The 19,309-nt window shown below is 48.4% G+C and overlaps 6 protein-coding genes across 6 annotated transcripts; 4 read left to right on the top strand and 2 right to left on the bottom strand.

Moving 5' to 3' along the window:
- Positions 1-208: 208 nt before the first annotated feature.
- LOC117893612 lies at positions 209-1,493 on the bottom strand. The gene is made up of 4 exons (XM_034800289.1): positions 1,318-1,493; positions 1,063-1,241; positions 592-1,005; positions 209-323 (listed from the first exon to the last, which is right to left on the bottom strand). Exons 1-4 carry the CDS (start codon positions 1,429-1,431, stop codon positions 209-211), a joined length of 822 nt encoding a protein of 273 aa, XP_034656180.1. The 5' UTR covers positions 1,432-1,493.
- Positions 1,494-2,093: 600 nt separating this feature from the next.
- On the top strand, positions 2,094-4,387 carry LOC117894977. The gene is made up of 3 exons (XM_034802317.1): positions 2,094-2,490; positions 2,551-3,270; positions 3,390-4,387. The coding sequence occupies exons 1-3, from the start codon at positions 2,121-2,123 to the stop codon at positions 4,385-4,387; spliced, it is 2,088 nt and encodes a 695-aa protein (XP_034658208.1). The 5' UTR covers positions 2,094-2,120.
- Positions 4,388-6,583: 2,196 nt separating this feature from the next.
- On the top strand, positions 6,584-7,080 carry LOC117893798. Its single transcript, XM_034800543.1, has 2 exons — positions 6,584-6,732; positions 6,808-7,080. The coding sequence occupies exons 1-2, from the start codon at positions 6,712-6,714 to the stop codon at positions 7,027-7,029; spliced, it is 243 nt and encodes an 80-aa protein (XP_034656434.1). The 5' UTR covers positions 6,584-6,711; the 3' UTR covers positions 7,030-7,080.
- A 1,534-nt stretch (positions 7,081-8,614) lies between these two features.
- LOC117893611 (cuticle protein 18.6-like) lies at positions 8,615-9,097 on the bottom strand. The gene is made up of 2 exons (XM_034800288.1): positions 9,089-9,097; positions 8,615-9,020 (listed from the first exon to the last, which is right to left on the bottom strand). Exons 1-2 carry the CDS (start codon positions 9,095-9,097, stop codon positions 8,619-8,621), a joined length of 411 nt encoding a protein of 136 aa, XP_034656179.1. The 3' UTR covers positions 8,615-8,618.
- A 2,833-nt stretch (positions 9,098-11,930) lies between these two features.
- On the top strand, positions 11,931-12,541 carry LOC117893797 (vitelline membrane protein Vm26Ab). The gene is made up of 2 exons (XM_034800542.1): positions 11,931-11,960; positions 12,021-12,541. Exons 1-2 carry the CDS (start codon positions 11,949-11,951, stop codon positions 12,414-12,416), a joined length of 408 nt encoding a protein of 135 aa, XP_034656433.1. The 5' UTR covers positions 11,931-11,948; the 3' UTR covers positions 12,417-12,541.
- A 4,890-nt stretch (positions 12,542-17,431) lies between these two features.
- On the top strand, positions 17,432-18,423 carry LOC117894624 (eukaryotic translation initiation factor 4E1). Its single transcript, XM_034801790.1, has 5 exons — positions 17,432-17,714; positions 17,780-17,854; positions 17,914-18,013; positions 18,074-18,161; positions 18,225-18,423. The coding sequence occupies exons 1-5, from the start codon at positions 17,458-17,460 to the stop codon at positions 18,383-18,385; spliced, it is 681 nt and encodes a 226-aa protein (XP_034657681.1). The 5' UTR covers positions 17,432-17,457; the 3' UTR covers positions 18,386-18,423.
- Positions 18,424-19,309: the final 886 nt, after the last annotated feature.

Raw genomic sequence — 19,309 nt, 5'->3', positions numbered from 1 at the left:
CTTTTGCACCACGACATCCCGTCAAGTGCGGCAATCGCATTAGAATGTCCCGCGCGAAGGTGTCCTCTAGCCAACGTCTCGTCATGATGGATGAGCACTCTCTGTGGCACCCTGCCTGTCCCTGTCCCTGTCTGTCGATCATTGCACTCCACTTCATGCTGCTGAAGCTGAAGCTGACTCTGACTCTGACAATGCCAGCCTGCGGCGCTCACAACTGCTGCTCCTCCTCCTGCTCTGGCTTGCACTCATTTAATTGCATTATGCCGCAGGTTGTCGCATTGCCCTGAAACTGCTGGCACTCCTCGCTGAAGACGATGACGACACTGCATTAATTTGCATGTGAAAAAAGTGCATTCCCCTGTTGCTGCTGCTCCTGCCGCTGCTCCTGTGGCTTAACTTGGATGATGATGCTGCTGCTGCTGCCCTCCTGTTGAGTTAATGAAGTCAACAAGCTGCGGCTGCTTTTTGCCAGACGCATAGATGCTGAGAGCTTCTTCTCCCGAAGTACACACAAAACAAAGAACTCTTTGCACAAAAAGTGTAATTAAACGTTGCAAAAGAAAGGAAAATATTTGCACAAACTAAGTTCACACTTGTGGCCGCGAAAAGGTGAAACAATTGCACGATTCGGCATTCGATTCCGGCTTCATCTCGCTGTCCAACTGCTGGCAGCAGTCAGTGACAAAGTCATCGTTGTCCAGCGTCTGATTTGTGCGCAGCCAGGAGACATGAGCGGCGTGGCCAAAGCGCAAAATGTTGGCACGAATGTCGCGAAATGCCAGCGTGGCCGCCTCGTTGTTTACGTAGGAGAAGACGTGCATGTATGTGTGCGGACGGTACTCGTACACACGCACACTATTGAAGCTGCAAATCTTGAGCATTTGCTGGTAGACCTTCAGGGGTGTGGGGCCCGTGCCCGCCGCCGTTATCATGACCAGTTCCCGGCAATTGCGCGATGGCAATATGTTGATGTCCAAGTTGAGGTCCCTAAAGCGTTGCTTTAAGCTAAGGAAAAGATAATTTAATCTTTTATTTTCTATAATTTCTATTTGTTGAACTCACACTTCCAGGGCCTTCGCCTGCAGCGACGCGTCGATGTACTGCAGGAACGCATAGCCGCGACTCTCGCTGCGAAAATCCACCTTGAAGCGTATCACATAGATCTCGCCCAGTTCGCTGGCCACCTGCGCAATCTGCTCGATGTCATATGCGGCAAACGGTGCCTTGAACCACAAATACAGCTGGCAAAAAACCAAAAACCAAACAAAACTTAGCCTCAAAATGTAGCGTGGTGTGTCCAGGGGTCAGGGGACTTACCTCACCCGCACCACTTTCCAGCTCCGATCGTTGCTTCTCCTCCAGCACGCGTCGTGTGGCTATGTAGATGGTTCCATTCAAGTGTCTTTTGGAGTATTTGGTCTGGAAATCCATTTACACAGGCGAAGAAAAAGCAAAAAAAAAGAATACGGGCGAGCAGCACGCTAAAAGCCGGACCTTTGGTGTGACCAGAGCGCGCAAACGGGAGCGCAGCGCTGCCAGATCGCGGCAATTGCAGAAGTGATCGATAGGTTCTGAGAAATTAAATTTTAAACTTAAATTCAAACTTGCTGAAGTGGAATTAAATTTAAAATGGATCTATCCCTAGCTGCTTTGTGGACTTCTTTGGTGCTTTTGCTTTTTCCACCATGTCAGGGCGCTGCATCATCTCTCTCTTTGGTTTGTTTTTTGACAGGCAGCGCGTGCTTTTTTTCTAGCTCATGCTTAACAATATAAATTTATGCAGTCGTGCTGCTTGCTGCTTGCTGCCAGAAGCCGCAGTAGCAGCTAGCAGCAACGTGTCGCTGTGGTTAAGCTCCACCCCTAACTGGGAGCATTTGTAGGGGTTGTGGTGCACTCAAGTGCCATGCTGCCTGCTGCTTGCTGCTTCATTTTCCTAATTTATACGCGCGCGGCGTTGTGCTAATGAAAATGTACGTGGCAAGGCAACCGCACAGAAGAGAGAAGCGCGGGAGCTTGCCACTTGAGCTGGAAGCTAAGAGCTGCACCGTTCAATGATCCCCTGGAAAACATTGTCTAAAACATCTAACAAGCAGAAAGATTTCATTCAAATTTCGAGTAAAATGTTCAATATTTTTGAGTGTCAGCTCAATAAAATGGAAGAAGAGGACACAGAGGAGCTGATGCTAGACAATCACTACGAAACGCTGCTCACACGTTATGAGGACTACTTCAAGGGTTTGGCCTTCAATTCGGATCGCATAATCATTGGCAAATGGCTGGAGGTCTTTGGGCAGGCGACCGCTGAAGAGAAGTTAGCTCGGAATGGGCTGATGCTGCTGCTGCAGGGCCACCTCTCGGAGTTTGGTTTGCTCAAGGAACCCTTTACGGATATGCGAAATTGTAGCAGGAATCTAAACAGCGTTTTGGATAATTATCAGGGCATAACGATGGGGCAGGAGGAAGAGGAGCCAACAGAGTACACAGAGTTCTCGGATGCAAACGAGCAATCAGAACCCATGGAAAGCTCTTCGAATGCGCGTCTGCCCATTACAGAGGCCTCCTCGGAGCTGGGTTCCTACGATCAGCATCTCTCCAGTGCCGTTACAGGAATCAGAAATGGAAATTTTATGCAGAAGATGAAAACCTTTGAGGGAAACGCTCAGCGCACAGAAATGACAGCCACGCTGGACTCCAGCCATAGCAGTGAACATTTGCTGAACTTTGGTAAGAATTTGGCCAAGAGAACAACTTCCTACAACCTGCCGCAGCTCAACCAAGAAGAGCCAACGCCGCAGAGTGCTTTCCTGAACGAATACGCCTCATTACATGAGCTGAAGCAGCGCTTCGAGGAAGTGGCCAAGCGGCTAGGAGTTGAGTCCACACCCTGCCTGGCAGAGCAGAAACCATCGGAGGGTGAGACCCTGAAGGCAGCAACGTCTCTGGGTGAGCAAATAAGGTTAATGGCTGGGAACCACCGATCGGAGGTGGCCATACACGAACCTATAAGGAAACAGAATTGGACACAACGCAGCTGGAAGCGGGCACAGCCCGCACACAGTCAGAGCAAGGTAGAAGCGACAGCCCAACGGGCAGAAGGAGGCGCTGAGACATTGAAGCCAGGCAAACATGTGCATTTCATGGATCAACGCAGCAGCCATGAGAGCTTCAAAGATGCCACAACACAGCATGAGCCAGAAACTGCAGAGGAAGCAAGCCCCATACTTCGACAGGAGAAACCACGAAGCAAAGATGCTGCAACGGAATGGACACCTGGAGACTGCGAAGAACCAGTAAAACCTTCACTGGATGAGCAGATCAGCAGTAAATACCCATGGAACCGCGTTTGAAGGACGCCACCACAGAATGCACTCCACCAGATAGCGAAACCACAGAAACATCAAGCTTAAGCCCATCACTGGATGATCGAAAGGAGAAGCGGAGTAAAGGCCACCGGGCACCAAGGTGTAAAGACTCCACAACCCAATGGACACCAAGAGAAACAACACAAAGCTGCAGCTCTAAGCCTGCACTGAATGAGCCAAGAAAGATCCAGGGTAAGTTCCCCAAGGAACCACGAACCACGAAAGATGCCACAACGGAATGTACACCACGCGATGGAAAGCCACAGGAAGATCAGCAGCAGATCCAACGACCCAAAGCAGGCATTGAGCAAAAGGAAACCACAAAGCCAAGCTCCGCTCCAAGCGCCGCTCCAAGTTCTGTGGCTGAAAACCTACAAATCCTAATGGAAAGAAACGAGGAGCTGCGTCGTCAGTGCCTGAAGTACTACCACGAAGATGGCCGCTTGAGGCGAAGCCCAGCCGGTGACTCGCAGCTCCAGCTGCAGCCTCAACGACTGTCCAAGGGTTTCAAACGTGGGGTACTGCGAGGCATGCAGCGTCTGAGACGCTGGAATGGAGCACCACACAGCCTGAAGTTCTTCTCGGCCATCTTCAGCCGGTGCGGCGTGCGCGTGGGACACAGGCGACTGCGCAGCCTGGACCGGCAGCTGGAGCAGATGGCCAGCAGGTGGCTGCAGGAGCAGTTGCGACTGAGACGGGAGCGTGTCTGGAGCCTCTATCTCCGGTCCGTGACTGCCAAGAGTGCGCCACAGCTCACGCCGCGGACAGCCAAGGAGCTGGATCAGCTGTTCGAGAACCGCAAGGCAGTCTTCCTGGAGGAGATGGAGCACACGGCCAAGCTGAAGGAGCTGTGGGTGGAGCAGTGTCTGGGCCGAATACGGGACCAGCAGCTGCAGCAGGTGCTGGGCAAACTCGATGAGAAGTACCTGAAACTCGTAAAGGGACTGAACAAGCTCGTCCGCCGGCAGGAGAAGCTTTCGAGGCATAACGCCAGGCTGCCCCGCTCATTAATTAATTTCATTTAAACACTGCGCTTTATTAAAAACAGAAGTCTGGCAGCAGCAGCAGCAGCAGCAGCAGCAACACAAACAAATTAAAGGGCGGCAGCAAGGTGTGGCAGCGGGTTGGGTTGGGAGTTTGCAATGCAACAAAATAAAGAAACAATCTACACGGTGAAGTGTAGTATTTTTTAGCGCTCTTTTTTAATTATGCAATGCTGCCGCTGCACCAAAAAAAACACTAAGCTAACAGCTGGCATTGAGGAAGAGGAGGTAAAGACGTGTGGAATACCCTGTTGGGCATAATTGGAAGGCAATTGCAGTTGGGATTTAAGGCAGCTATACTTTAAATTTATTGAAAAATGATTCTAAAAGTGATTGAGAACAGCTTTGACCTGCTGTGGCTTTATTTATATTTGAAGCACTTACATTTCGTTTAGAAATTGTGGATCGACAGCAACAATTGCCTTTCAATTCCACTTCAATTTCTTTTAAAAATCATTTTTATTTCTTTCTCCATAAAGGGCTGCTTGTTTCTGCCTTTTAGTCTCAGAAATAGTTCGATTACTCGACGGAATCAGTCAGTTTATTCCCCATATTATACATCTTCCTTAGGCAACAATTTCTATCCATGCGAAGACTTTTCTGTGGACACTTTCTCTTACAAATTATGCATCAAATTTTAGTCAAGAACTTCGAACACTTTTGTCCCACTTCTAACCACCAATCAGTCAACCAACCTGCCAGCCCATATGCCCCTCTAGCACTCCACTCCCAAAGGGTATTAATAACAAAGCGAAATACAAGCAAAAACGGTTGCCAGCTGGGGGGCAGCATTTGCCATTTTGTGAGCAAACTGGAAATTAGCACTAAAAAGGAAATAAAACACACAAAAAGAAACAGCAAATGGAAAAAACTGTCGCTAAAAGCAGTTTTTCCAAGTACTGGCCAGCAGAGTTGACGGGGCGTGGTCAAGCGGGGGGTGGACCAGTCCCCAGGGGACTGGCAGTGGAGGTGTTTTGTGGTCAGTGAACTTCACTTGGGCAACTGCAGCGGAAAGGCAACTTAAAGTCAGGCAAACTATGTTTAGTTGAGTACATAAATAACTCAAGTTATGTACAATATATTTACATATATATAGATTGTATATATGTAGTCGTAAAAGCCATAACTCTCTGCCATCAATGATGGCTTCATCAGCTTTTTGGTTGGGGCACAAAATTTATGGTCTATATTCAGAACAATTTGCATAGAATTTCGCTGCTCACTGTGTGTCTGTGTGTCTGTCTGTCTGCCTGTCTGCGTTTGCATTAATTAATTATTTATAGCTTGCGAAACAAGCTACACACAGCCCCGCAGCCCTCCTGCACCCCTTGCACTGCCCTGCTGCTGCTCCTTCATCCTTGTATCGCCACATTGTTTGCTCAGTTGCAAAATTTGTGCTGTCTGCCAGGGCTTAAAGCGTTGGCGTCGTCGTCGTTGCTGTGTTTGTTCTGGACTTTAAGTTCCCTCTCCCTCACACCCTAAGCAAGACATCAAGAACTGCCCCCCCTCGGCTGCCGCTTATCTAACGAAATTGATCGACAAAATATGGTTCTGTTTGCGCTGTGATTTTGAGGCTCATGTGCATGGCAGGCACGCACACATAATTATAATTTTTACAACGTCTAAATAAACGCAAAAATATTTTATGCACGGTGGCAAATGCCGCTGGTTATCGCTGGCTGCCTGTAATGAATGACAGACCAAAGAAGGCAGCGCGACAGTCAGTTCTAGACAACAACAGAAACAAAGGGTATCAGGGGTACTTTTTGGTGCGTTTTGTGACGCAGGAGGAAGTGTCTCCCAATGGGTTGAATTTTGCTGCGAGAAAGGGAAAGCAGCGCTGCACTTGGCCTGCAATTTTTACTTTGGGTTTTGCCCATTTGATCAGCCTTCTTTTTGCTCGTTTTTTCATTGAACTTTTTGCTTAAGCGCGTATTTATTCTTTTTCAACCATTTCAAATGGCATTAAGAATATAATTTATGCCGCTCAGCGCCGGCAATATCAATGATGGGCAGGGGAGCACTACACAGGGCAGGGCCCTCGCTCTCTCTCTCTCTCTCTCTCTCTTTGGGTGCTTCTCATTGGTGCTCTGGCGATTCTGTTAGGTCCGGCATTGTACCTGCACAAGGCTATAAATATGATTGAATTGTCGGACCATGGAGTCAGTTTATTTTTGGAATTTGAAGCGTTAAAGTCGGTGGGAGGAGCGGGAAGTAAAAAAAGAGCAGAAAGATCGAGTTGCAGCAGCAGCAAGTGAAGCAAAATCATTCTCCTTAGGAATAACCAAAGCAAAATCCACCAAATTATGCTCTTCAAAGTATTGCTGGTGAGTTGAGGCCTCGGCATCCCGGACTTCCATGTGGATATCATCGTTCAATGTGAATCGGTTATCCCCCCACAGCTCGCACTGCTGGCGTCACTCGGCTGTCAGGCAAAGCCTCAGCTGCTGCTCACAGCGCCAGTGAATTATGCAACGGCAGGAGCGGCAGGTGCCTGGCTGGCTACAGCACCAGCGACCTACTATCCGGCATATGCCGGCTATCCGGCATACGCGTCGTATGCGTATGCACCGGTCTATGGCGCATACGCCACGTATCCCTACTACTCCTACCTGAGACGCTGATGCCCCAGGCTTGAATGTAATCTACAGATTTGTGTGTACTTTTATTCGATTAAATTTATTCTTCCCCCCCTCCGCGGTGTGTGTGTGTTGATGTTTTAATGATATTTTCTCGCTGTGATTCGATTTGGGGGGCGGGGCAGCAAAAATCAAAGTGGCAACACTCGGCCGCATAAATACATAAAATGATGATAAGCAAATCAATAAACGGCAAAAAGGGCGTGGAGCAGGGGAGCAGGGGGGAGCAGCAACTGTTCTGTGGCACTTTTCCATTGAGGGGCTTGTGGCTCAAATTTGCTTACATCTGCGCATATTTTTACTTGCCAGCAGAGAGGGGAGAGGGGAGAGGCAGGAGCAATCCTGTGGCAATCCTTGTCTCGGTTGCCCAGCCACTGATTCACCTTTTACGTGTATAAATCTTTTATTCATGTAATCCATTTGGAAAACACGTTTGCACATGATTTTCTCTGTCTGCCACACACACAAAAAAGGGGCCACAACAAGCTGCCACACACACACAAGGGAGCGTATGTGTATATATGTGTGTGTGTGTGTGTGTAGTGTGTGTGTGCTCGTGCCTGTTGGTGTATATTTGATTTGAAAAATCGTCAAAATTATATAAAGTGAATACAAATTTCATTGAGTCTCAGATTTTTATTGCTACGCCAGCAGTTGGCTTTGACACAGCAGCGGGCATAAATGTAGTTACACCTAGGGACATTAATCTGGGTTATCTTTAGGCATTTCTGGCACTTTTTCCCTCAAGCAAAAACACTTTTTCCTACCTCCAATCCTTCCCTTTGCTGCTGCCATTATTTTCTTTGCTTTTTCTCAACAATTTCTGGCTTGTGCGCGCAACAAAATGTAGCAGCAGATGACAGAACACGATAGTAAAATTCGCAGAAACTTTTGGGAGTGCTTGACGCAGTTTTATTGAATAAAAAGTCATTAAATTTGGACGCTATCTTATGGCAAAGAACTTGTGGAGCGCTCCCTTTCCGCACCAAATGCTCTTCGCTGCTTTTACCTGGATTTTTACTAGCCTTTTCCGCTTGCGTAGGAAACTTTACAACTACTTGGCAGACAGGACGAGACAGCAGCAGCAGCAGCAGGGACACAGCATCCGGCAGGAGATGATGCCAAAGTTGTGATAAGCAGCAGCAGGAGAGGGGCAACACCTGCAGCCCCCAGGCAGCGCCTTTCAACGCGCTGCACAAAGTCAACCAGAAAACTTGACTGAGGGTGCAACAAAAAAAAGAAAAGAAAGGAAAGAAAGGAAAAGGAAAAGGCAGGGAGAGCGAGCACAGGAAATGCCGAAAGGAAGCATATTTCATATAGAAAAGAAATCCTTTTAAATGGAAAGTTTAATCCAAGCTAAAAGTTTTCGGGGAAGTAGATGAGCTGCTCGATAAGAGCGGCAAGAGCGGAGCACAAATTGGTGCCACAAACAACTCGAATGGACTGCAGCTTGGAGTTCATTCTGTGCTCAGAATAAACGTTTAAACTTTAAAGAGAGAGAGTAAGGGAGAGTGAATGGCTTGTTGATGTATGAAATTCTTTATTTGCACAAATTGGTCAGAGCTTTGGCGGATTTACTTCTTCAGCAGCAGAGGAGCGCTGTAGGCAGCGGCCACTGGAGCAGCCAGGGGCGAGCTGTAGGCCAAGGGAGAGGTGTAGGCAGCGGCATAGGGCGAGGCAAAGGGAGCAGTGTAGGCAGCGGCGTAGGGAGAGGCGAAACGTGCCACTGGAGCGGTGTAGGCAGCGGCAAAGGGAGCGGCAACAGGTGCGGTATAAGCGGCAGCAATCGGAGCGGTGTAGGCAGCGGGGAAGGCAGCGCTATGTGCCACCGAGTGGGCAGTGTAGCTGGAGGCATAAGGTGCCACATAGGCGGCACTTCCCACCACAGCTGGTGCCGTGTAGGCCAGAGGAGCGGCGGCCAGAAGACCAGGCTTGGCAGCAGCCACAGCCACCAGAGCGAAGAAGCAAACAGCGAACTGAAAGGAGTAAAGGAAAAAGATGAGCAACAGTAATCCTTGGGCTGGGAAGTCCCTCAGCTACTTACGTATTTCATGTTGATGGTTTTTGGATTGTTTTTTGTGGGTTTGTTGGCTGTGTTGGCTTGAAGCTGTGAGCTCTGTTTGATGTTCGTTTGCTGGCGCTGTGCAGTTTTTATACGCCAAAAAGCGACACAGTCTGGCACATCGAATGAGGGGGAGGCCGTGCCGCGCCGTCGCTGGACCATCGAAGGTCGCGCTTACAAATGCAGCGAACATCGCTGGACGCTGTTCCAGTTTTTGTGGCCTAATCCGTTGGGTGGGCAAAGCAAACCATTGCTGGCCACGCACTCGTGGCACGTGCTGGGGCGTAATTTGATTTGACTTTGGCGTCGCTGCCAATTGAAATGCGTTGAGCCACGGAGGCGGAACCAATTATGATCATGGCGGCAGCTTATCCCTTGGCCTGCTGCAGCTTCAATTATTCAGGATCTTAGCGCGGGAACTAGTTCATTGTTCAGACAAACATTCGACTGGTTTTCGCCCTTGCAAAGGGAGGCTGCTGCCCGCCTGCTACCCTCATCAGCAGTCACCAGTCACCAGTCAGCAGTCACCAGTCGACTGGCATTGTTCTCATGAATAATTTGTGGCAAGCACTTAAAGGCACAGGAGGCCTGTGCCCCGTGTCCCTGCTCAAAGTGTCTCCGGCATTTTCTAGACAAATTCAAAACAAAATTTCTTTAATAGACTTCTTCTGGCGGACGATGTTGATGGGGGTTGTGTGGGCTTGGCCTGTCATGTGTGCCGTTCACTTTTTACGGCACTTAAACGACGCATTAACGCGCACGCACAGCTGCTGCTGCTGCCACGCCTACCCTAGCTGCCGCCTCCCCAAGTTGGCGGCAGTTGGGCCTTTATGATGGCAATAAACCGAACTTGGGGCAGGGCCATGAGTCTGGGTTCGAGTCTGCAAAAGAGCAAAAGTGGCGCGAATATTTCACGGAACTTGTTCAAAAAGTTCTGCGCTGAATACCCTGGATTAAAGGGCATATTAGTGGGTATAACAAATGGAGAGAATTTTGTATAATGAAAATGAAAAAACTTTTGGCGTTTTAATCACAAAAAAAGCCAAGAAAATTTCCATGAAATATTTTTATTTGATTATTTTTTTTACTCCAATTTTTTTCTTTCTTTAAATTGCTTTTAATGGGTACCAACTCCTCCATCAGTTTATGCCAAATATTTCTTCTGGTTATTTGATTTTCAGCGCTCTAGCAGTCCAGGGGAGCGCCCCTCCTCGTCCTTAGCTTTGTCCCCGTCAAACGGAGCAAATTCCTTTTTCTCTCTTTTTTTGTGTAGAAATTTTCTTGCTTTTTAATTACTTGCTCACTTTGCCACTCATGAAACCATTTGGCCCTGCTGCTGCCCCAGGGATTGGCGGGGGGAAGTGCCACCCTTTGATATGCTGCTGCTGCTGCTGCTGCTTTGTGCCACTCGAGAGTTGTGCCACAGAGGAGTGGTGGCAGCCCATCAAAGCTTTTAGGCGGATTAACCAATATAATAATTTCTAGTCGCACAGTCCTCGACACAAACTTGACAATGAAAAGCAACATGGCTGCGGCACCGTCTCCGACTCCAACTGCTGCTGCTGCTGCCTCATCATGCTGCCCCAAGTCAAGTGTCAAAACAAATATGTTGCTGCCTCTGCCTGCGGTTGCTGGTTGCAGGATTTCAATTTGATGCTGCTGTCGGGCAAGCTGCAGCATGATTGTGCATTTAGTAGACCGCTCAGACACGCCCGCTAAGGCAGGAAAGGGACTGGAGTTGTAGGAGCCAAATGGGCTGGTTCGTATGCACAGTCACACGGCAAACACTCGAGTGGGTGTCGTCACAGGAGATGCTGCGGCTGTCGCTGTGCTGCGGTGTGTGGCGGGGAATACTTCAAGCAACAGTCGAAAACAGAACTGGCAACAAATTTGCAGCCAGCCAGCAGCTGCCACAAAATCCACACAAGAACAAGCGGTGCGACAGAGCTTCCCCATCATTCGCTTCGTTCCTTCAACCCTTATTGCCCCTTGCCGTGCTGCACCCCCTTACCTTATGTCTCCTTGCCATGTCCCGGCTCTGGCCCCAATCCAATGCATTTCAGAATTTCGCGTAATTGGCATTTTTAAGCAAAATTCACGCTTCAACACTTTTTCAAGTGTGAGTCTGCCAGTGAGTGTGTGTGACTGAGTGTGGGTGTACGAGTGTGTGTATCGGAGTGGGTGTTCCATAAGGATGTGTGTGCTCCTCCATGCTTTTCGCCACTCGATATTTCTAATTAGTGGAGTTTTAAGCTCTGACATGGATGCCACACCCTCTCCAACAATTCCACCAACACTTTGTGACATTTATTAATTAATTTTTGCCAGACTGTGATTAGCTGTGGCTTAATCTGCGGCCTAATCTAGGGCGGAACTTCAAGGGCGCATTCAAGCGAAAACCAAGACTCAAATGAAGCGGAATCTGCTGCCACTGTCTGACATTCAAGAAGTAATCATAAATATGCGAAAACTGGCTACCGTTTCGGACTTGCAGCCAAGGTCAGGGCCACAGATCGGAGTCGAAGTAACGGCGCACGCACAGGCACGCACTGGACATGGCATGGCCGAAAGGTCTGAGCAACCAACACAAAATCTACAAGCCAAAAATCTAGCCAAGAATTGCGCATGCGCAACGTCAATTCGTCGCCAGTCGTTGACTTGGCCATCCACTGTGCTCAGCTCTTTGCGGCGTGATCTGCATGGCAAATGAGTGCCAGCCCAGAGTCTTGCTCCGAAAAGTGTAAGTGGCTATAAAAGCGTCGAGGGGCTCTCGATTGGACATCAAACAGCCACAGCTCATCCACCAAGACACAAACCAAGAAAAACCCAAACAACAATCAAAATGTTCAAACTCGTAAGTAGTCGGAGGATCTAGCCATGGGGTGAACCATTCTCATCCTTCATTCTTTTGCAGGCTGCTGTCTGCTTCTTCGCTGCTTTGGCTGTGGCTGCTGCCAAGCCTGGTCTGCTGGCCGCCGCTCCTCTGGCCTACACGGCACCAGCTGTGGTGGGCAGCGCTGCCTATGTGGCACCTTATGCCTCCAGCTACACTGCCCACTCGGTGGCACATAGCGCTGCCTTCCCCGCTGCCTACACCGCTCCGATTGCTGCCGCTTATACCGCACCTGTTGCCGCTCCGTTTGCCGCTGCCTACACCGCTCCAGTGGCACGTTTCGCCTCTCCCTACGCCGCTGCCTACACTGCTCCGTTTGCCTCGCCCTACGCCGCTGCCTACACCTCTCCCTTGGCCTACAGCTCGCCCTATGTGGCCCGTCCATATGCCGCCGCCCCGCTGCTGCTGAAGAAGTAAATCTGCAATCCCCCGACCCCTGCGAAATGGTGCACCATGATCGTACTTCCCATGGTTTTGGCACTCATTTTCCATTCTGCACTTTGTGATTTTGTTTTGTGAAGTAAACGTTTAAGAATCAATGGCATATTGGCATTATCTGGGACTGTGGATTAGCATGCATGTGGCATTGGGTCCCGCATATTTAAAGTGCTCCATTAGCGAGCGGTTTTTTCGTGGCTAAGCGTTCAATTATTGCTACATGTCGAGCCAATGCCGATGCCGAGGCCTGCATATCAATGAGGATTTGCTTCAGCTATCATGGAGGGTTGGTTGGTTCCTCCTGCTGCCAGCGAAATTACCGCAGGAACCACAGCAGCCGCAAGCCACCAAAATATGGGTTAACATTCCACCCAACCCAACCCACCTCCAGGGCAAACAAACATCGGAGACGACGCTCCTTGGGTTCCTGAGTCTGAAACTTAGGCGGCAGTAAATTAAAATTGACACCTGATGCTGGCACAATTTGTGACTCGGCTCGACTCGACTCGACTGTCGGCTGTTTCTGGCGTTAATGAAGCCTGAAACCCAAATGCGTCAACACAGCCAGGGCACAGATGACGATGATGATGATTTTGATGACATTTGACTAAGAGGGAAGACGGGCAAGGACTGGGTGGCCTTAATCAATATTTAAGGACAGCTGAGAACTCTGGTCGGGAACACTTTCGAGAAGTTATTTGCAGACTTTCAAGATTTAAGTTGTTTTTGGAGTGGAAATGAAGTTGAAATTTAATTCGCTTACAGCAATGAAATTTGCAGAGGAAATATGTTGCATTTTCCTCCTTGTCCATTTGGTCTTGTTTTGGTAATACATGTAGACGGATATCCTCCCTGCTAAACCCAATGCTTAAAGTAAAAACTTTGCCAATTATTGTTTTTCGGTAAACGCTGTCTCCCCCTTCGAAAAGCTATCCCAAAAGAGCGATGAAAAGGCAGAAGTCAGGAGGCTGGCAGCAGGCAGGCAGGCAGGCAGCAGGAACTGTTTGACTTTATTGTTGACTTTGTTAAATGCGGCTAAATGGGCGTAAATGACCGGCAAAGAAAAGCAACAACAACCGAAGCCAGCAACAGGCTTCCTTCCTTCCGGTCCAAAGTTAAAGTATGTACGAGTATGTGTGTGCATGTTTTCGTGTATGTAAGAGCAAACATAGAAGGGTTAAAAGTTTAAGGAGTGCGTGTAGCCCGAGGGCACGCTCTGTCCGCTGCTCCGCTCTCCTGTGTGAAAAGTTTCTGCATATGCTGGCAGAGATTACGGTACATTTTGCGCTTGAATAATCGTGTGGGTAACGTGGGTGTGGAGAGGGAATGGGTGGGGAGTAGAGAAAGCCATAGGCAGCATCCACTTTCATTACAAAAACTGACGGCGCGTAAGGAAACTTCTTGCGGTTGCTTTTGTACAGCAGACGCAACGAAATGTGAGCAGCAGGTAACAAGAGGGAGAGGGAGAAGGAGAAGCAGAGAAGAAATAACAAAAAGACACTGAGTTCTCCCTCATCATATTCTACTTTATCCTCTGGTAACCATTGGAATTATGCGGCATTGTCTAGAAATGAGTTTTCGTTTGCTTGTTGCTATTTTTACGTTTCATCGAACAAAAGCAGAGTACCGTACCTGGCGAAACGCAACAGCAACAAAGAGCCGAGAAACTGGCAAGCATAAAGCACACAACGAGAGGAGAGCGGAGCAAGACAAGCCTGACGCAGAAGCTCAGCGCTGCAAGATGAGCGAGGGGAAAGGGGGAGGAGGATAGAAGACAAGCAGCCGCAAACACTCAGCAGCGTTAAGGCAGCAGAACAGCCCAACGAAGCATCGCCATTGCACTCACACCCGCACCGCAACTGTGCAGTGTGCATTCTCACTCCCACCTACCTGCCTGGCCGAAGCACAAAGAGAGAGAGGGAGTTTAACCAACCGACGGAGCAGCGGGTAGAGACACAGAGTATAATACGCATGCTGACGTGACGTGTAATGCACAGTAGCAGCCAGGCGACAAAAACGTCATAATCGATTTCAATTTGGTTTACTTGAAATTAAATGTGCCAAGCAACAGATATGGATTACTGACATAAGAGTGATTTGTTTGGACTAAAGTTAATTATGGTCCCACAAAATCGTTTTCGTTATCTTTGTCGCCTTTGTCAAGCTTTTTTCTTTTGCTCACCAAAGAAATGCAGCCGAGCCGCCTTTGTAGTTATGTGCATGATGAAGAAGCCAGAAATCTCCACTCTCTCTCTCTCTCTACTCTACCTCGTTGGTATGCCATGCCAGTACCATTCCATCCCCCCCTTTACCGCGCTGGCTGTCGTCGCATTAAGTGAAGCACGCGGCATGCTGAGGATCAAAATGAAGTGCTGACAACGCAATGCGGTTGATGCTGTCAGGCCACCTTCACCGTCCCCCTGCACAGCCCAACCCAAGAGAACGTCCATGGCGGGCACACGACAGCCGAGGCGTACACCTGGTAAGCATCTTAGCGGAGACCGCAGAGCCAAACAAAAGGATATAAACGGGCGAGGTCCTGCTTCTCGATGGCTGCCACTTCAATGACTCTGACGCCCGTCTGGTCGGCCCACTCTGAGCCACCTACTCCAAGCTCCAAGCTCCAACGGGCTGTTTAATTTACGCGCTGCTATTATTTTAATCTTTTGCGCTACACCCAGCGTGAAATGACTTCCACCTGGCCCCGGCGTCGGCCCCTGCTATGGTTACGGCAGCCCAGAGGCTGCCTGCCATCCTGGTCCGAAGCATTTAGCACAATATACATACACGTACATATGTACATACCTTTGCCTTGTACTTCTCGAAGTTTTTGCCCAGATACGCGGGAGATGAGGTGGAGGTGGAGCTGGAGGGCGGAAACAAATCCTAGCAAGGTGAGGAAGACAGGAAGCTTTTGTCAGTTGGGTTGGCCTCAAGGTGCTGCAGGATGTGTTGTCGTCGTCCCTCTGTGGCTCTGTGGCTCTCTCGCTGTGCGGCTCCTTGGCATTTACCATTGCTTTTTATTGTTTTATGTGGCTGTCTGCCCCTGCCCCTGCCTCCCATCGCTTGCCACTTCAAGGTGCAAAATGTACGACGTGCGTCGTCTCGTACATCATCGCATGCTTTGTGCTTTCAACGCTGAAATCTTTTACAATCAACATGAAGGAGAAGCAAAGCAATTTTGTAGCCAAAAAAAGGCAAAAAAAGAGACAGCACAGAACCCAAAGCCGGAAAACAAAGCTGAAGCGGAGTCCGGAGTCCGGAGGAGGCAAACATAATGCCCCAAATCATTTTCATTTCTTGCATGCGCTTGTCTGCACTGAGCTGCTGCTGCTGCTGCTGCTGCTGTTGCCTTCAAGTCTTCAAGACGTTGTGGGGCGGACTTCGTTCCGGCTTCCTGCTCTATTTACGCGCTTTTCCTACTCCTCCACTTCTCAAGTCTGTGGGCGTTTTTACTGCTCTACGGCACTCAAAGCGCTTAAGCTGGAACACACAGAGAGGGAGCTAGAGCTGCTTTCCCCCTTGGAGCTGCCACTACACGGTTGAGGCACATTACAATATTTTAAAAGATTTACTGACCATGTATTTTCAGCTCAGCCAGCAAAGTGCAAAAAGCTGTAAAATATTGCGTATTCGCCAAAGTGCCACCTGAGAAGCGTTGCACAAAGTCAGATTCAACAAAGCATAACTAAGCTTCGGAGGAGTGGAAGAGGGGCTCCAAAACTACTCGTAGAATTTAAGTTTTGCCAGAAACAAGTGTGTGAGCCGAGGCAATCCTGGAGTCATTTCAATTCGCCACTGAAGCTCCTGAATTTATTATCGTAATCAACTGAAAATATCTACACTTGGAGTTGCCTAAAAATGCATGCGAATCCCTGAACGAGGACTGCTTAAGACTGCGAAAATAAATAGAATTTTTAAGTAAATGGAAGCAGGCAACTTATTTGTGCCGCACCCAGAGAGATATATTAGAGCAGACCCAACCAGAAGCAGGAACGTTGCCAACACTTTTGTACCCCCAAAAACTTGGCCAACATAACTCAGCCGAGCAGCAGGCAGTAGCTCTAGCAGCGGCAGGACGGCCACGACTCCTGGAAGGCAACCAAAAGCCACAGCGGCTTCTGGGCCACCGCCATGCTCCAGCAACAAATGGTGCACATTACAAGGGGCCCCATAGCTACTTTACCAGAACACCAGTGAAGCTGCCACGTAGCGACTCACATATTTTATTATCTGCACTGCCACACAGCGGGAGGTGCAAAGAGCAGCGAGGAGCAGGACTGTGCTGCCTGGGATGCGAGTGCTGTGTGCAACAAGGCGCAGAACTTAAGCGGCGAAGACAAATTTTTATTGCCACAAGCCCGAGTCGATTTCGATTATTGACTGGAGGCCAAACTGTTGCACAAGTGCTGGGGGCAGACGCCAGCCAAGGCAAGGCAAGGCAAGGCAAAGGGTCCCATGTCTGGGTCCTGGTTTTGCCTTTCCCTGCTGTCTGCTGCCGACTGCTGTTGTCTGTGGCTGCTGTCGCCGTCGCTCATTTGAGTCACATTTTATTATTTTCGTGCATTTATCGTATGCTCGGTGGCATTTTATTTTATTAGCGTGACATTTCAATTGATAGACCCTTGTGGCTGTGGCTGCACGTTAAATTTGATTTAAACTTTTCAGGCTGACATGGTCACACCACGTTTGATCTCAGATATGGCAGCACTGGGAATTGAGTACTCGAAACCTGCGCCAAGTACTTACTTATCGACTCTGACTATCGATACTTGCGGCGTCGTAAAAAAGTTAAACAAAAGTAGGCGCAGATTTATAGTTTTTGTGCTTTGTTTTCGGTCCGTTTCGGTCATTAGTAACTAAACAGCTGACGAGAAAACTCACCATTCGAAAAAGTGCTTAGAATATTCTCTTTAAAATAATTTAAAAACCGGTAAAAAAAAGTGAAAGAAATTTGCAAAGCAAAAAGCAAATCAAAATGGTGTATACTGGCTATGAAAATTATGCTCTGGCCCCAACCATGGGCATGACCATGCCCATGATGGGACCCGTCAATTTCATGACCGAAGAGCAGGAGCACCAGCTGGAGCTGGAGCAGGAGCTGCAGCTGAAGCACAAGTTCAGCGTGGTGCGCAACCTGCTGGACGAGGATTTGCTGCTGAAGCATCCGCTGGAGCATATCTGGACGGTGTGGCACTGGGAGAATGATCGCACCAAGGCCTGGAGCGATATGCTCAACGAAGTGACAAGCTTCAACACAGTTGAGGATTTCTTTAGGTGAGTTTTTTCGTACCTTTTTTTTGCTAGAACATTCTTTGACATGTGTGTCTGTGTCTTGTCAGTGTGTATTATTTTATCAAGCCACCATCGGATCTGCGCGTCTTCAACGATTATATGGTGTTCAAGCAGGGAGTGCGGTAAGTTTCTACACACATCTATGGGTGTTTTCTTAGACCAGTCCAATTCCCTTTTGCAGTCCCATGTGGGAGGATGATGTTAACAAAAATGGCGGTCGCTGGATTATGATGCTGGACAAGAGCATGAAGGCCATGAGTGACAAGTTGTGGCATGATTTGGTGAGTTTTTTACCATTAAAAGTGTTCCTTCCAACTCATGAGTGGCTTCTTGCCCTGCAGATTTTACTATGCATTGGCGAATGCTTTCTACATTCCGAAGAGATCAGCGGCATTGTCATCAATGTGCGCAACAAAGCCAACAAGTTGTGTAAGTAATACAGCAAACACCATCCAAAAACAATCACCATATGCCGAGTGTTTTCCCCTACAGCTCTTTGGACCAAGAACGCCAACAATGCTGCGGCTGTGATGTCGCTGGGCATACAGCTGAAGAGCATGCTGGGCCTGAACACCGTGGAGATACAGTATCAGCTGCACAAGGATGCCATGGTGCAGAATGGACCCAATGTCAATGCCATCTACAAATTGTAAATGGCTGCCACGCAAACACACAACTACCAAATAATCCAAAGAACATGGCAGCTCATTTTAAGGTACTTCTCGAGAGCGTTGTCGTAAATGCACAGTTCATTGGCTGCGGGAAATGTGCATTTACGATCGCCTCGGAGTGACATTTGCACACGGCAAAGTGTCCTGAACCACACACACACACATCTCATTACTTCACGTTCCAACACAACGCAAAGAAAATCCACTGGATACACATGAAACATGGCATAGAGAAGGATATATATGCCCCGGAATATATTCCTCTATCGATAATCATCGGATCTACCTCCGGCAGTGTGTTAAAATATACAAATCAATCCATGGTGAGGAACAGCCCAATACACAACCAGACAAATAAAATAAAATACAAAATATTACATCGAAATGAGAAATGCACGTACCTCACGCTGCTTGTGGGGTTTGTCCTTGGTGTCATAATTCTGCCCCTCTGCCCCATGGCATATTGTGACCAATTTATGATAATATGCTGGGGACACATCCGCCCACTCGCATGATTTGATTGCTGTAATTTGTAGGGATTTTGGGTGGGTTTTGATTGTTTTATTGAGTTATGAAGTGGCAGCCGCCGAATGGCCAGAACGTGACACACTACGAGGATATCCATTTCAGTCGGAATTCCTTGCTGCAGATGAATGCCTCGCGATAGCTGAATGAATATGCCAACACGTACTCGTTCGAGCAGTTGGAACAGGTAATAATAACGTGGGCTACACGGATCCAAGGCGAGTAGTTTTCCACTTGAAGTGCAATTTAATAGCAGCAATAAAAGTTTACTCTCTTTTGCCAGAACAATGCTCCGCCGTAGGATGTCAAAGGGAACAAAACAAATAAGGGATAACCGGACTAAGCACACACAAAAGGAATGCAGATACACAGAGACACAGA

This window comes from Drosophila subobscura, chromosome J, assembly GCF_008121235.1.
Source record: "Drosophila subobscura isolate 14011-0131.10 chromosome J, UCBerk_Dsub_1.0, whole genome shotgun sequence".
Classification (NCBI taxonomy): Eukaryota; Metazoa; Arthropoda; class Insecta; order Diptera; family Drosophilidae; genus Drosophila; species Drosophila subobscura.
Note: the sequence above shows the minus strand (reverse complement) of the source record. Positions and strands in the feature narration are given on the sequence as shown.

What these genes read in the sequence shown, in the direction of transcription:
- LOC117894624 (XM_034801790.1), top strand. Translation starts at nt 17,458, where the DNA reads ATGGGCATGACCATGCCCATGATGGGACCCGTCAATTTCATGACCGAA. An exon ending in GTGTTCAAGCAGGGAGTGCG is followed by an intron (nt 17,855 to 17,913) that starts GTAAGTTTCTAC and finishes TCCCTTTTGCAG; the next exon opens with TCCCATGTGGGAGGATGATG. An exon ending in CAACAAAGCCAACAAGTTGT is followed by an intron (nt 18,162 to 18,224) that starts GTAAGTAATACA and finishes TTTCCCCTACAG; the next exon opens with CTCTTTGGACCAAGAACGCC.
- LOC117894977 (XM_034802317.1), top strand. Translation starts at nt 2,121, where the DNA reads ATGTTCAATATTTTTGAGTGTCAGCTCAATAAAATGGAAGAAGAGGAC. An exon ending in AACAGAGTACACAGAGTTCT is followed by an intron (nt 2,491 to 2,550) that starts CGGATGCAAACG and finishes GTCTGCCCATTA; the next exon opens with CAGAGGCCTCCTCGGAGCTG. An exon ending in TGCTGCAACGGAATGGACAC is followed by an intron (nt 3,271 to 3,389) that starts CTGGAGACTGCG and finishes ATAGCGAAACCA; the next exon opens with CAGAAACATCAAGCTTAAGC.
- LOC117893612 (XM_034800289.1), bottom strand. Translation starts at nt 1,431, where the DNA reads ATGGATTTCCAGACCAAATACTCCAAAAGACACTTGAATGGAACCATC. An exon ending in CAGGCGAAGGCCCTGGAAGT is followed by an intron (nt 1,006 to 1,062) that starts GTGAGTTCAACA and finishes TCTTTTCCTTAG; the next exon opens with CTTAAAGCAACGCTTTAGGG. An exon ending in ACCTTTTCGCGGCCACAAGT is followed by an intron (nt 324 to 591) that starts GTGAACTTAGTT and finishes AAATTAATGCAG; the next exon opens with TGTCGTCATCGTCTTCAGCG.
- LOC117893798 (XM_034800543.1), top strand. Translation starts at nt 6,712, where the DNA reads ATGCTCTTCAAAGTATTGCTG. An exon ending in TGCTCTTCAAAGTATTGCTG is followed by an intron (nt 6,733 to 6,807) that starts GTGAGTTGAGGC and finishes ATCCCCCCACAG; the next exon opens with CTCGCACTGCTGGCGTCACT.